The sequence below is a fragment of the Lactuca virosa genome, chromosome 2 (assembly GCF_052849685.1).
Source record: "Lactuca virosa cultivar CGN04683 chromosome 2, Lactuca_virosa_CGN04683_v6, whole genome shotgun sequence".
NCBI lineage: Eukaryota > Viridiplantae > Streptophyta > Magnoliopsida > Asterales > Asteraceae > Lactuca > Lactuca virosa.
In genome coordinates, this window is record NC_136427.1 from 83,328,761 (window position 1) to 83,342,733 (window position 13,973).

The window sequence follows — 13,973 nt, forward strand, 5'->3', positions numbered from 1 at the left end:
TTTAGAAATTCCATCTTTTGGTGGCTGCATATGCTGACTAACAAGCAAGCTTTTTGTAAACAATATCTGCAGTGGATCGTCGTGCATGACTTATTTCTTTTCTTTTCTTTTTTTTTCTCATTTTTTATATACATTAATATACAATTTCTCCTCTGTTGTAGTTTTAGATTGGTGAAAAGTTAATGATATGCCCTGCAATGTGGAATCGTCATCAATATTATTTGCTGAAATTGTCACAAAGTTGGAGGATTTGAAAATGAGTGCTAACTGAGACGTACATTTTTGAGTTAAACACAACACTATACATGTTGATTGTGGTTTACATTTTTTTCATATTTGGTATTTCACTTGATCTATCATTTTGTAATTCATCCCGAAAGTAATTAGTGTGGTATCTCTGTCACTAATGATGCTAAGATAGACCTTAGAAACATTAGACTTGTAGTCAATTAAGTTATATTAGTAGTTTTGTAGGTGTAGTACAAATCAGTTTCAATGAATGAGAGGCAATCTGCAGAAAATTCCAATGATGAATTATACAAGAAAATAAAGCAGAAATGAACTTTGCAACTTGGTCGATTAATTGCGATAAGAAGTTGTAGGTTTAAGTAGTAAGTGAGAGAACGAGTGTTCTGCATTTTAGTATAAAGTGTTTAAAAATTAAATTCATAAAAAGTTTGGAGTTTTACACAACATTTCTACTTGTCTCTTTCAAATGTTAAAGAATAGCGATTTCTCATACAAATGGATCGCTAGGGAGAAAGTCGGACGGGATTTTATACTTGAACAACAGGAGGAACAAATGATACAACGTATTTATACTCCAACACACTGAAATAACTAATTAACATCTCTATTAATGTACACCTTCGAATCATTTAAGCTGACAGAATTTGCTTCACGCGGTGCTCCCCGTTTAACCGTTTCTTTATTTAGCCCATTGCAACCATTGAACCTCAAATGTCGGATAGATGACATGTTAGTTAACCACATAGGCAGCTCTTGTATTCCGAATTTACGTATTTGTAACCAAGTCAGTGAGGTGAGCTGTTGTATTTCTTCTGGCATTGACTCCAAATCATCCCAACCTTCCAAAGATAACTTGTGAAGGTGGTTCCTTAACTTCTCAATGCCTTGGAGACTCGGGAAAGAATTGAGCTCCTTTGAGAACGGACCAAGTACCAAATGGTTTAAGAAGGCAAAACAGTCAAACATTTTTAGAGGCAAGGAATTCATTTTGCTGCAGTTGGTAATTTTCAAAGTCTTCAAAGAATGACACTGGTTGGGCAAATTGGTTATTCCTAAAAGACTATCACAACTGGAAATTACTAAAATTTTGAGAGATGTGAGGCCTTGTATGCTCTTAATGGACACCAGACCTGTGCAGTAACATATACTTAAGGAGACAAGAGGATGGAGATGGCATTCATCTAAGATAATAATCTTTGGGCAAAGACCAATCTCCAAGCTCTGGAGGAAAGGTGATATCATTTTGAGTTGTTGGGTGCTCCATCTACCCACTTTTCCAGTCTTTCCATATTCCATAGTTTTAGAGATCTCAACGATAGAGACAAAGGCTTCGTTGATCCAGTAACATCAGAACTCCTTAAGCATGTCAAGTTGTCCATATGCTCCAACACAAGATCCCGAAGATGTGGTAGCAGCTCAAGCATTGGAAGAAAGCGGCAGCTCCTACAGAAAGATAATTTGATCTCCACCAGCTTGTCAAGGGGAGTCCATTTCCTTTCAATATCAATTGCAGATGGCAGGTAATTATCACCAGAAAAATTGGCTATTCCTAAAAGACTATGGCAACGATTGATAGATAAAGATTCAAGAGATGTTAGGCCTTGTATGCTCTTAATGAACACTAGACCATTGCAGTTCGATATCTCTAAGGAAACAAGAGAGTGGGGATGGAATTCATCTAAGAGAATAATCTTTGGGCAATAACCAATCACCAACTTCTCAAGGACATGCGATATCATTTTTGAGCTGTTGGGTGCTCCAGCTATCCACCATTCCAGTCTTTTCATATTCCATAGTTTTAGAGATCTCAACGATAGAGACAAAGGCTTCGTTGATCCAGTAACATCAGAACTCCTTAAGCATGTCAAGCTGTCCATATGCTCCAACACAAGATCCCGCAGATGTGGTAGGTGCTCAAGTGTCGGAAGAGAGAGGCAGCTACGACAGTCAGATAATGTGATTGACATGAGGTTGTTAAGGGGTGTCCATTTCCCTTCGATATTGATTGCCATCTTCATTACCCATTCCGGAAAATTATCACCAGAAAATCTTTTAATTGTCAATGTTTTCAGATCTCCAGGGGGTTGCAAGCCTTCCAATACATCCTTGTTGTTTCTGTTGGCACCTTTATTGTGCCCACTCCATTCGAATCCAATATTGGATAACTTTTTCTTGCTAGCTAAATCTGCCTTGACAGCATCCTCTTTCCTGCTAACATTTTCTAGAGCGGAAATGCAGAGATATCCGCTAAGGTTATTTAGATGACGTAGCACTTCAATACCATGTCCCATACTACTAAGCACTGTGAAGGAAGACAAATTTCGAAGAGAGGTCAGGTGTCCTACAATATTGGCGGGAATCTCCATGTGACCCTGGAAATATCGCAGGCTTATCAAATTTCTCATGGATTCTGGGAACTGCTCGAATCCAAAAGGCAACTTTAGAGTTTGCAAGTGGTATAATTTACCAATAGATTCCGGAAGAACATAGATCTCCGTATATGACAAATCAAGATGCCTGAGATGCACCAACTCTCCAATTGAATCGTGTAACTTATGTATATGATATCCTTTGAGTTTTAGGATTCGCATGCAGTTGAATCGTTGAAATGAAAATTTCTTCTCAACTTCACCCTCGATGAACAATGTACGCAATCTTCTAGCCACTGTATCCCTTTCAATGAGCTTAGAAATCTTGCCTTCTGATTCCTCAAACAATTGGTAAAAAACGAGATGCTTAACCTGAGGAATACGAGTGATATCATTATTCTTCACACCCGTCAGAACTAAGATTTCTTGTGTCGAAAGTGATAACAAAAGATCATGCACCAGATCATGCATACTACAATGAGTGATGTGACTATACCCATCCTTTTTAACATCTAACTGGAACAACGAATTGTTAACCAATATTTGAAAAATATCATTTCCCACATCCTCCATCTCCTTGTTTTTTGCCTCATCAGCTTGAACCAACCCTAAAGCCATCCAAAGTCGAACTAGTTCTCCCTTTTCCATGATCGTATCTTTCTTAAAGATGGAACAATATACAAAGCATTGCTTGATAATAGAATTAGGAAGATTATCAAAGCTCAGTTCTAAACTCTTTTGAACTTTACCCATTCCTTCTTCTAAATCCCAAACCTTGCTGTTTTTGATGGACAACCATTTCTCTGGATCACTGCAATTTGCCAACATGCCACCTAATACATTTAGTACCAACGGTAAACCACTACACTTTTTCAAAATCTCACGACCTATCGCCTCCAATTCCGCCGAAGGCGATTCTTCTGCCACAAATGCTCTTTCTCTAAAGATTGACCAACACTCATCATTGGAAAGCCTTTCTAGACGACACGAATCCCTGATCATATCGTGAGTTCCGATTTCAAGTTTCCGTGTAGTGACAAGAATGCCACTTCCATTTTGTGAGTTTACATTTAACATACAAGTCCTAAACTCTTCCCAGTATGGCCTCTCTTCAACCCAAACGTCATCCAAGACGAGCAAATATTTTTTTCCTCTCAACTTCTCTTCAAGACTTTTAATTAAATTGACCTTAGATTCTGACTCTGGTTTCTTTCCAGCAAGAGATTCATAGATCTTTGCAAGAAGAGTGATGATGTCAACCTTAACCGACACACACAACCATGCTCTCACATGAAAATAATCCTTGCTCTTTTTATCATTGTAAACCAACTTAGCCAAAGCTGTCTTCCCAATACCGCCCATTCCCACAATGGGAACAACCGTAAATTTTTCTTCCGTTCTTGATACCGTTAAAAGCTCTATGATACGTAGTTTATCATCATCCCTCCCTACAATTTTAAATTCTTCTCGATACAGAACAGTCTCCCGATAGAGGCGATCTGGAACAGGCTCAACAGGGTGCTCGTTTTGTAGTCCTAAACTGTTGGCTTGTGTATAGATCTCAAGCAACGATTTATTGATATTTTCGATTTTATGACCTATTTCATTATGAATTGAAAACTTTTTCAAGACTGGAAGAGATGATACCATTCTTTCACCCTGCTCTCGTTTCTTTATCTTACGCCTCAACATTTGGTAATCAATCTCATCCAACACATCATCAGCTTCACCCACAACATCTTTTAGCTGCTTCAGCCACACCATCACAGCCGCCTGTGTATCCTTTTTTCCCTCCGCATCGAGCAACTTGGCACGAACCATCTCCAATGTTCTGTGGAGGCCAGTAAGCTTTTCTTCATAACCCCAAGCAATGGCGATTTCACCGACAGCGATAGTCAACACCTTTTTCAGTATCCCCTCGGCGGCAATAACTACTAAAGCTTCGGCCATTTTCACTGTTGAGAAATCAAGAGAGTGAGATTATGAGAGAGACTGAGAGGGATGGAAAGAAGCTAGTGAAATGTGACGGAAACAAATCAAGTCTCAAGCATGTCCTTTCTTCATTTCTTACTCTTTTTTATGTTTATTAATATATCATTTTGTTTACTCTCGTACTTTTTGTATGCAATATTTTGTACATATACACCAGTTTATTTTTTTTATTTTTTTTTAGTTTCGTATGCATGTTGTTGTATGAATATAAACATAATAATTAAACAAGATCACTTAATTATAATAAAAGATGGTTTTCTGTTAGATTTAGATTGAAGAGTAGAGTAGTGTGCATGTGTAAGCATAAAATAAAAGATGGTTTTCTGTTTGATTTAGATTTTCTGTTAGATTTATAAATAAATAAATAAATAAATAAGAGTAAAATGTAATTTCTTTTTATATATTAGAACAGCTTACATATACACAATGATTTACTCTTAAATCTATATCTTTCGTCCATAGCTGGAATTGAAACCTCAACTTTTGGCTTTTGGCTGAGAGACACATATTTATCAACTCAGATATTGTTAAAGCAAATACCCTTTGAGAGAGACATATTTATCAACTCATGATATTGATAAGCCAAATGCCCTTTGATAATAAACTGCAAATTTGGTTTCTAAAAACTATAGATAAGATTCAAAAAAATTTCAATTTGCACAGGTAAAAACATGATACTTTTTTTTTTTCTGAACTTGGTCCCTACATTTAAAAACCATTTATTTATTCAAGGGGTAAATTACACAAATGGTACATGTGGTTTCGGGTAATTTGTGTGGGTAGTCTTTAACTATATGTCTTTAACTTGGACGGTCTACATCGTTCCATTCGGAGAGGACACGAGGGAAGATACATGCGTAAGGGTAGGAGTGGGGGATGTGCAATTTTATTTGTGTAATTATAAATTATGAAATTAATTGGAAAAAATATGGGCAATATAGTCTTTTCACACACACACACACACACACACACACACATATATATATATATATATATATATATATATATATATATATATATATATATATATATATAGGGTAAAGAGAATATACCTAACAACCTTATATAAGCTTAGGTAGCTAACCACATTATACTACGTCGTTTTACATTATATTTTCATTGCAATCGTCCAAGGTTCTTAAATTTCAACCCTTAACTGGATTTACTTCCAACATTTTCAGACATTCACCTTTATATTCCTCTTACATCATTTGAATTGTAGCGGTAGTATATGAAGCCCACTAGGAGGTATTCGACAGAAAGACGTCATTTGAAGGAAGATAATGGTGAAAGTCCAAAGGTTTTGGAAGTAATCAAGTTACGAGGTTGAATTTTAAGAACTTTTGGCGATTACAATGCAAATATGATACAAAATTACGTAATATGATGTGGTTAGGTACCTAAGCTTATATAAGATTGTTAGGTATATTCATTTTACCCATATATATATATATATATATATATATATATGTATATATATATATATATATATATATATATATATGGGAAGGACCAAACATGCAAAAAAAACATATCATTTGACCGTCCAAGTTAAAAGAAATTAGTGCTTAACTAAGTAAATTATCTCAAACCACAAGGATCATTCCTGTAATTTACTTTATATTTTGTTAAATCCTTGCAAAATGACATTTTTGCCATTTATTTTATTTTTTTCTTATATATTACTAAATCCTAAAATAAAGAATAAATGTACTCTCTCCGTCTTTCTTATTCCCCTACCCATTTCTTCCCCATATGCCATAGCCACACATAGCGGTTTGCAGGTACCATCATGTAGCCATTGCCACTAATAATTGTCGCTCAAGTATCGAAAAATTAACCCATCTATAAACAAACAGATATATGAAGAAAAGTCGGACCCAAAATCAAACCTTGATGGCAATAGACATCGTTAAGTGATGAACATTAGGCCTTCTGGTATACTGTCCGCGCCAAAGGTTGTGAAGGGCTTCCATGTTAGCCACCACAAACAACCACAACCCATCGGTATACTTACCACCTTGAAGGAGAGAGAAAAAACAGATAAAGATGTTGCAAGAGAGAAGAAGCCCACCATGACTATTCTAATGTGGTGTTGACCACAACCCACCACGGCCACGACCACGACACAAAAGGGGATGGTGTGATCGCTTGTGGTCGTTGCCACCTCAACCATGGACATGGTATGTGGCTCCCACTTTGGATGGCCTTAGCATGAGAGAATTATGGTGTGTTTAGTTACCGAAAAACTAGGAAAAAAATTCAAAGAAAAATGAGAATTTTGAAAACGCTTTTAGTTCAACAATTTTTTAAAATTTTTTTTTACAGAAAATGAAAAATCTTTATTTTCCAAAGTAAAAAAAAAACTTAGAAAATTTTAGAAAATTGATAATTATTATTTTCCAAATTTTTTTATAACTCCAAAGTGTTTCTAAAATCTAAACAGACACTCACCCTCATGCCACCACTCCCACCCCACTACCCACCCACTTTCAAGCCCCGGTACAATGCATAGAAACATTTAATCGATCAGTTGGAGGGCTAATAAAGAACAAGTCAATGAGGAACAATCTTGAACTAATTATAGCCCAAATCAACCAAGGATTTACATTTTTGTATTATGTTTTGTTCTATGTTTGAAGTGGAAACGATTTTCCCAAGATATTTTCATTGATAAAAATGTGAAACCACCAATGGCTTTTTTTTTCTTTCAGCACAAGATGATCAAAAGCTGGTTTACAATGAACCAAAACACACTCCATATATCCCCATCCGAACTCTGAGATAAATTAGTTTAATGGAATAAAATGAGATATGTTTTGAAGAACACGCAAAAACAGGGGATGATAATGCGAAGTGATTGTATGATTTTGACGCTTTAGTAAGAATGGGTGTTTATGGTAACAATCTAGACAGTTACATTTATTGAGTTGAGAGAAAGTTTGTTAATTTTCATGAGATGGGTTCTGATCAATCTAATTTTCTTTGACTCTTCCCCTGGCTGGAAATTTTAATTCATTCATCGAAAATCTTCAAATTGTGCCGCTGATATGGCCGGGAAAACAGTGGAGCACAGCAAAAGGAAGAAAACAAAGGAAGAAATGGTTGGAAGAATCTGAAAGCTGTAACTGAAACCCATCGTAAACTCTTATGTACTTGAGTTATTCAAACAAATCTGTTTCTTGTATTTGTTTTTCCTGATTTTTTTCCTTTTTTCTTTTCCTACATGAGCATTCTTCTTGTGGTGGGCGATCGGCCGGAAGAAGATGATTAAGGTAAAGAGGGCTTTGTACGTGGGCCACCCAGTTATATAATAATGTTATAAGATAAAGGGTTAATAACGTAAAAAAAATAAAAATAAATAAATAAATAAATAAAATTTCCTTTTAGTTCCAGATTCGCCATAACTTTTTGTTTTGGAGTCATTTCCGGGTCACCAACCGGTTATCACAAGTGCTGACATGTCACTTTGGCTGGACATCATGCAATTAGGTTTGTAAGTCAATTAGGTTTGCCACTTACAGGACATAAATACTTATTCTCAAGCATGATTATTTATACGAACTGGACCATCTTCTTTATCAGTTTCTTACGGGACATAAATAATTATTCTCAAACATGATTATTTGACTTGACCACAAAGGTAAAGGGGACTGGTAATACTCCTAGCATCTTGCCATATTGTATATTTTTTAGCTACATAAGATTTTTTTGACCCATATAGGATGAAAAGAATGGTGGCAAAAAGATAGAGTGGTAGCATTTAATGTTAGTGTTATTTTTATTTTGGAGAATAAATGAATGAAAAAACTAACCAATCATAGCCTTCAAATCGCTGCAAGCCTTTCTCTCACATCTCGCTAAACCTGTAGCGACTAGCGAGACATTTTTAGCGACTCCCCTAACTAGGGCTAAGGGGTGGCGTTTCAAAATCTTATCGACTCTTAGCGAGGATCGTAGTGCCTAAACTCCGCCTAACCTAATTGAAAATTTAAGAATAAAAGTTGAAAGAGGGATTCGTCCAAAGACAAAAAGGTCCCAATAGGGATGAGCATATGGACCGGGAACCGGCTGGAACCGGTACCGGAACTGGAACCCGATGGAACCGGTAGGGCTGGGACCGGGATGATATTCTTGTGGATTTTTGAAACCGGGATCCGGTAGGAACTGGACCCGATAGAACCGACAAAAACTGGAACCGTATGTTAGTATTTTCTCGAGGATCGGTTCCAACATTGAAGACACGGCAAGAACCGGTAGAAACAGCAGTACAGTTCGGTTCCTATTTTTCACCAAGTTCGGTTCCCGGGCCGGTTTCGGTTCCGGTTAGGTCCGTTCCTTTGCTCATCTCTAGGTCCCAAAGCAAACTACTTGACCAATGAACCATTGACAATATTTCTTAAATATCCCCTTTAGCATATTTATATCTGGTGTATAAATACATATTTTTTTAATTTTAAAATACAAAATATATAATTATTTATTTTTAAAACTAAAGTTAAAAAAAGCTTATTTTTTTTTAACTTTATGACTATAAAAAAGCATAATTTTAAACATATAAAATAAAAAAAATTATTAACTTTTATATATATATATATATATATATATATATATATATAACATATTTTATTCATTTATATGTATACAATACGATTTTTCTATACATATAAGTTGATAAAATATTTTTTTTATACATGCAAATTAAAAAATACGTTTCTAAAAAATCATATACAAATGAGGTAAACCGGACTACGTACAAAATTTATTATATTTATTGTGAATTTTGTGCATTAAACTGTAAATTGACTGTATTAAGGTGTGAATTAACTATATTAAATTGTGAATTAACTGTTTAAAACCGTGAATTTTTTTTAAGAATTTTGTGTTAATTTTTTTTTTTTATGAATTTTGTGTTTGCTTCTCATTATACATAAATATGATTTCTCTAATTTTCAATAAAGTATGTAAAATTTAAATTATGAATATAGTGTAAGTTAAACATTGAAAGAAGCACTAGCTTTAAAGATATTATTGTAAGTATTAATTTGAGAATATGGTTGTGAATGCATTTTTTTTGTGTACTAAACTATGAATTTATTGTCTTGTGAATTCTGAGTGTTAAACCGTGAATTTATGTTTTAAATTGTAAATTGATTTCATTAAACTGTGAATTTATTATATTAAGCTGAGAATTTTGTGTATTGAACTGTGAATTTGTTGTACTAAGTAGTGAAATTTGTATATTAAACTGTGAATTAACTGTATTAAGAGTTTTAAGTTGATAATATGGATGTGAAATTATATATTTTTATGTATTAAACTATAAATTTATTGTATTAAGATGTGAAATTTTGCATTTAGCTATCATTTTTGTGTTTAAACTATGAATTAACTACATTAAGCTGTGATTTGTATGTTTAAATTATTGGCTTTGTATATTATATTGTGAATTTTATGTATTAAATTTTGATTTTTATGTTTTAAACTGTAAACTTACTGCATTAAGCTGTGAATTTTCTGCTAAAACTATGAATTGACTGTATTAAGTTATAAATTTTAATGAATTTTATGTTAAAATATAAATGATTTACATATGAATGTTTAAAATAATTTTCCTATGAATATATTTTTTTGTTGTATAAATGTGTAAGAATGTATTAGTTTTTATAATTATTTTGCATTAAACTCTGAATAAATGAATTAATTGGTTTATTAAATTGTGAATAGAGTATTTAAGCTCTCAATTAATTATTTTGATTCTAAATATAAAGACCTGAGTTGGAAAGAAGAATGATTGCGACGGTGACACACGTGGTTGGTCGTAGCGTATGGTAGTTAGTGGTGGTAGAGTTTTGATTTGACTTTTTTTATTTATGGGAATCAGTGTATAATGGATTGCATGATTTATGTTGTGAAATTTTTGTATTAAACTAAAAGTGAACTTTATTAAGTTGTATATTTTATATAAACTTTGTCTTAAAAATTGAATGAAGGTATGCATGAAATATTAAACTATGTATTAGTAAATTTATATGTTTCTTAAACTGTGAATATGATATTTTAAACTGTGAATAACAATATTTTTTTTAAGAAATTTACAATTTACAAAGAAAAAAAGAAAATTAATTATATCCAGGCATAATTTTATTTATTTATTAAAGTTTTGTATGCAAAAACAAAATGACGTGTTAAAAAATATTACCAAAAAATGAGAACTACAAAGTTTGTTCTATTATGCTGTGAATACACTTAGAAAAATGTCATTGCATTTGGTGTTACTCCAGCGGCGGTTTGAAGTTGGTCCGACGACTTTTCGACAACAAGTAACAACTAGTAAAGTAAAAAATGGAAAAGTTTTGTTTAATATAATATATTAATGTTTAGTTTGTCGAAAATGTCCTTAATGAAAAAAAAAATTGGTTCTTAGGGTTCTTCACCTTTTTGGTTCTTATTTGAACCACTCCCTATATATATATATATATATATATATATATATATATATATATATATATATATATATATATATATATATATATATATGCTTAGGTTATTCTATTCTAACTAATTATTGTGCGGATATCGTATATGATGAGAATTAGTAAGAGAATAAGTTGTTTAGCAATGCGAATACGTTCAACCTTACAAAAATATCGTCATTTTCATGTATTCTCTTTAATTATTATTTATTTTTGTTCTCACACATCGTTTTGCACTCATATTCATTCAGAATACGACCCAATAAACATTCTGACAGAAATGAGAATAATAATAATAAGTGTATAATAACTTTATAGACGATTTAATTAGTGAGAATGTATGTTAATGACAATAGTTATGTAAGATTGAATGTATTTATATTATCAAACACCATATTTTCTTTATCATTCTCACAGCATACGATATCCGCACAATAATTAGTTAGAATAGTTGAAGCTATATATATATATATATATATATATATATATATATATATATATATATATATATATATATATAAGAGGACTTTTCTGACATAGGTTAACTTAGAATTAGGTTTTGATGCCATCTAATCCAACATACTTTATATTTAGAATTACTATATACAAACCAAATCAAAATTTGTAATACGGAGTAATAGGTTTAGCACATCTATATTTATCCTTATCTAGCCTTAGACTTTGAGGGGAGTGTTAGTATACGTTACATCAGCAACCCGGTCGTATAAGTGACTATATATGTTGGAGTTTTCTTTTTCTCCACAAGGGTTCTTTTGGAGAGTTAATCATAGACCTCCACATATAGTTACATGGTGTTAGAGCCGACATCTCACACCCCGTGGTTCAATATGACAATACATCCATATTTATCTTCATCGAGTCTCCGACTCTGAGAATGAGTGTTAGTGTATCTCACTTAAGCGCAATACGGTCTTATAAGTGATTATATATGTTGTAGTTCCATTATGTCTATAACGACTCTTTTGGAGAGTTAATCTTAAGGCTCCACATATGAAAATTTTACATAGTCTAATATTCAATTTATACTTCATACTTTTAAAGTCTATATATCTATAAACAATTATCTTAAATTTAAACGCACCTTCATTATTGTTATGTTACGCGACATGACAAAAGCAACAAAATGGTAAGTCTAAACGTTAAATCATATATTCAAGAAATTGATTATGGAAGTATGAATATTATGCTAGATTTTGAAATTTTCAAATTAAACATGGATTTTCAAACTCAATTTTTCTGAAAACAAGAATGTCAAAATTGTTTAGTTTTCTCAAACTAAAAGGTAATTTTTGAACAAAAAAACAATTTTGAAAATTGTTTAAAAAACAATTATCGAAATTGCTTTTTGTTTGAAATAATAAGTAAAATAATTTATATCTGTTTTGAAAATTATAATTTTTGAAGTTTGTTTACGTTTCTTGTGAAAAAAAATGGTCACCTCCCAAAATCTTTTAAGTTAATATTGTTATGGTCTAACACATGTACATATATTATAGCATACGATTATTTACCAACTAAATTTAATATAAAAATTGATTAGTACACAACAAATTATTAACATACATAATAATATATGTTTATAAAGGAAAAAAACATGTTATTATTGTTGGACAATTGGTTTTAACCAATATTTTTTTGCATAATTTTCGGACTATAAATATAATCAAAATGGAAAAATGATTAGATGTTCGTGTTCTTCTGCGTGATACATTCGTTTTGATATTACATGTCCAAAACGGATTAAAGATGAATGAAAAATTATTTGACAAAATGGGATAGTTGGAAGAAATTAACAAAGGAGTTAAAAGTAGGTTTTTGTTCGATCCTTTTAGGTGGTAGAAAGAAAAGGAAATAACTTAGGTTCATTGAACTTGTGTGTGCGCGTCATGTGGTACAAATGCACCAGCAGTCAACCATAAAGTTCAAGGACCTTTTGCAATTATTTCTTTTCGGTTACAAACCCGAATTAAAGGCTATTAATCCTATATTTCGATTTTGATTTTTCAATTAATTATGTTCTTTAATTGACTGTTCCGTTTTGATGTTTAATAACACCAGTGTACAGTATAAATAATGCTTCTCTTTGACTGATTAGATGACACTAGATGATCCAATCATCTCTTCCTTTCTTCCGATTCTAGGCCTCAGCAACGATTAACTGTTTGTTCTTTATTGCATATTAAAGTGCTATGTGTTCCTAACAATTATATATTATAACAAGTTGTGTAACAATCAACTTCCGTTCAATATACGCCTTATGCGAACCATCAAATTTCAAGACATGCCAAAATCTGGCTTATATATATCAGCTATCAAACATTTATTTCCTTTGGCCATTTTACGTTCTATATTCAATAAGTGTCACCTAAACCAACATATATATAAGATATAGCTAATTTTACAATTATATATCTGCTTAAGTAGAAAAAGGGTGGGTGTGAAGTGGTGCACATTAACAGAAAGAAGGTATCGTGGCAACATAAAATGGTTTGGATGCATGGAAGCAAAATAACATGCACAATATAACAAATATGTAAGTAAATATTGCACAAAAAAAAAAAAATACCTGTATGACTTTTCTTTCTTCACAGAAAATGATTCAAGATTCAGAGGATAAAATTGTGAGTTGTGAAGAAAATAAATAGAAATCATTTAGTATATATACAAATAAAAGGACAAGGATGTGCTGACCGTTGACTATATTAAATATTATATTATGTGTCTATTTCTATTTATATAAATAGGTTTTTATTCAAATTCTATAGTTGTGTATAACTAGCGGTTACAAATAAATATTTATAATAAGATTATGTTTATATGTTTAGTTATAACATAATAAAATTTTGTTAAAAGATTCAAGACCAAA

General features: G+C 32.3%; 1 protein-coding gene across 1 annotated transcript; it reads right to left on the bottom strand.

Moving 5' to 3' along the window:
- Positions 1–681: 681 nt before the first annotated feature.
- Positions 682–13,729, bottom strand: LOC145159231 (disease resistance protein RGA2-like). Its single transcript, XM_079078165.1, has 2 exons — positions 13,674–13,729; positions 682–4,573 (listed from the first exon to the last, which is right to left on the bottom strand). The coding sequence occupies exon 2, from the start codon at positions 4,566–4,568 to the stop codon at positions 1,488–1,490; it is 3,081 nt and encodes a 1,026-aa protein (XP_078934291.1). The 5' UTR covers positions 4,569–4,573; positions 13,674–13,729; the 3' UTR covers positions 682–1,487.
- Positions 13,730–13,973: the final 244 nt, after the last annotated feature.

What these genes read in the sequence shown, in the direction of transcription:
- LOC145159231 (XM_079078165.1), bottom strand. Translation starts at nt 4,568, where the DNA reads ATGGCCGAAGCTTTAGTAGTTATTGCCGCCGAGGGGATACTGAAAAAG.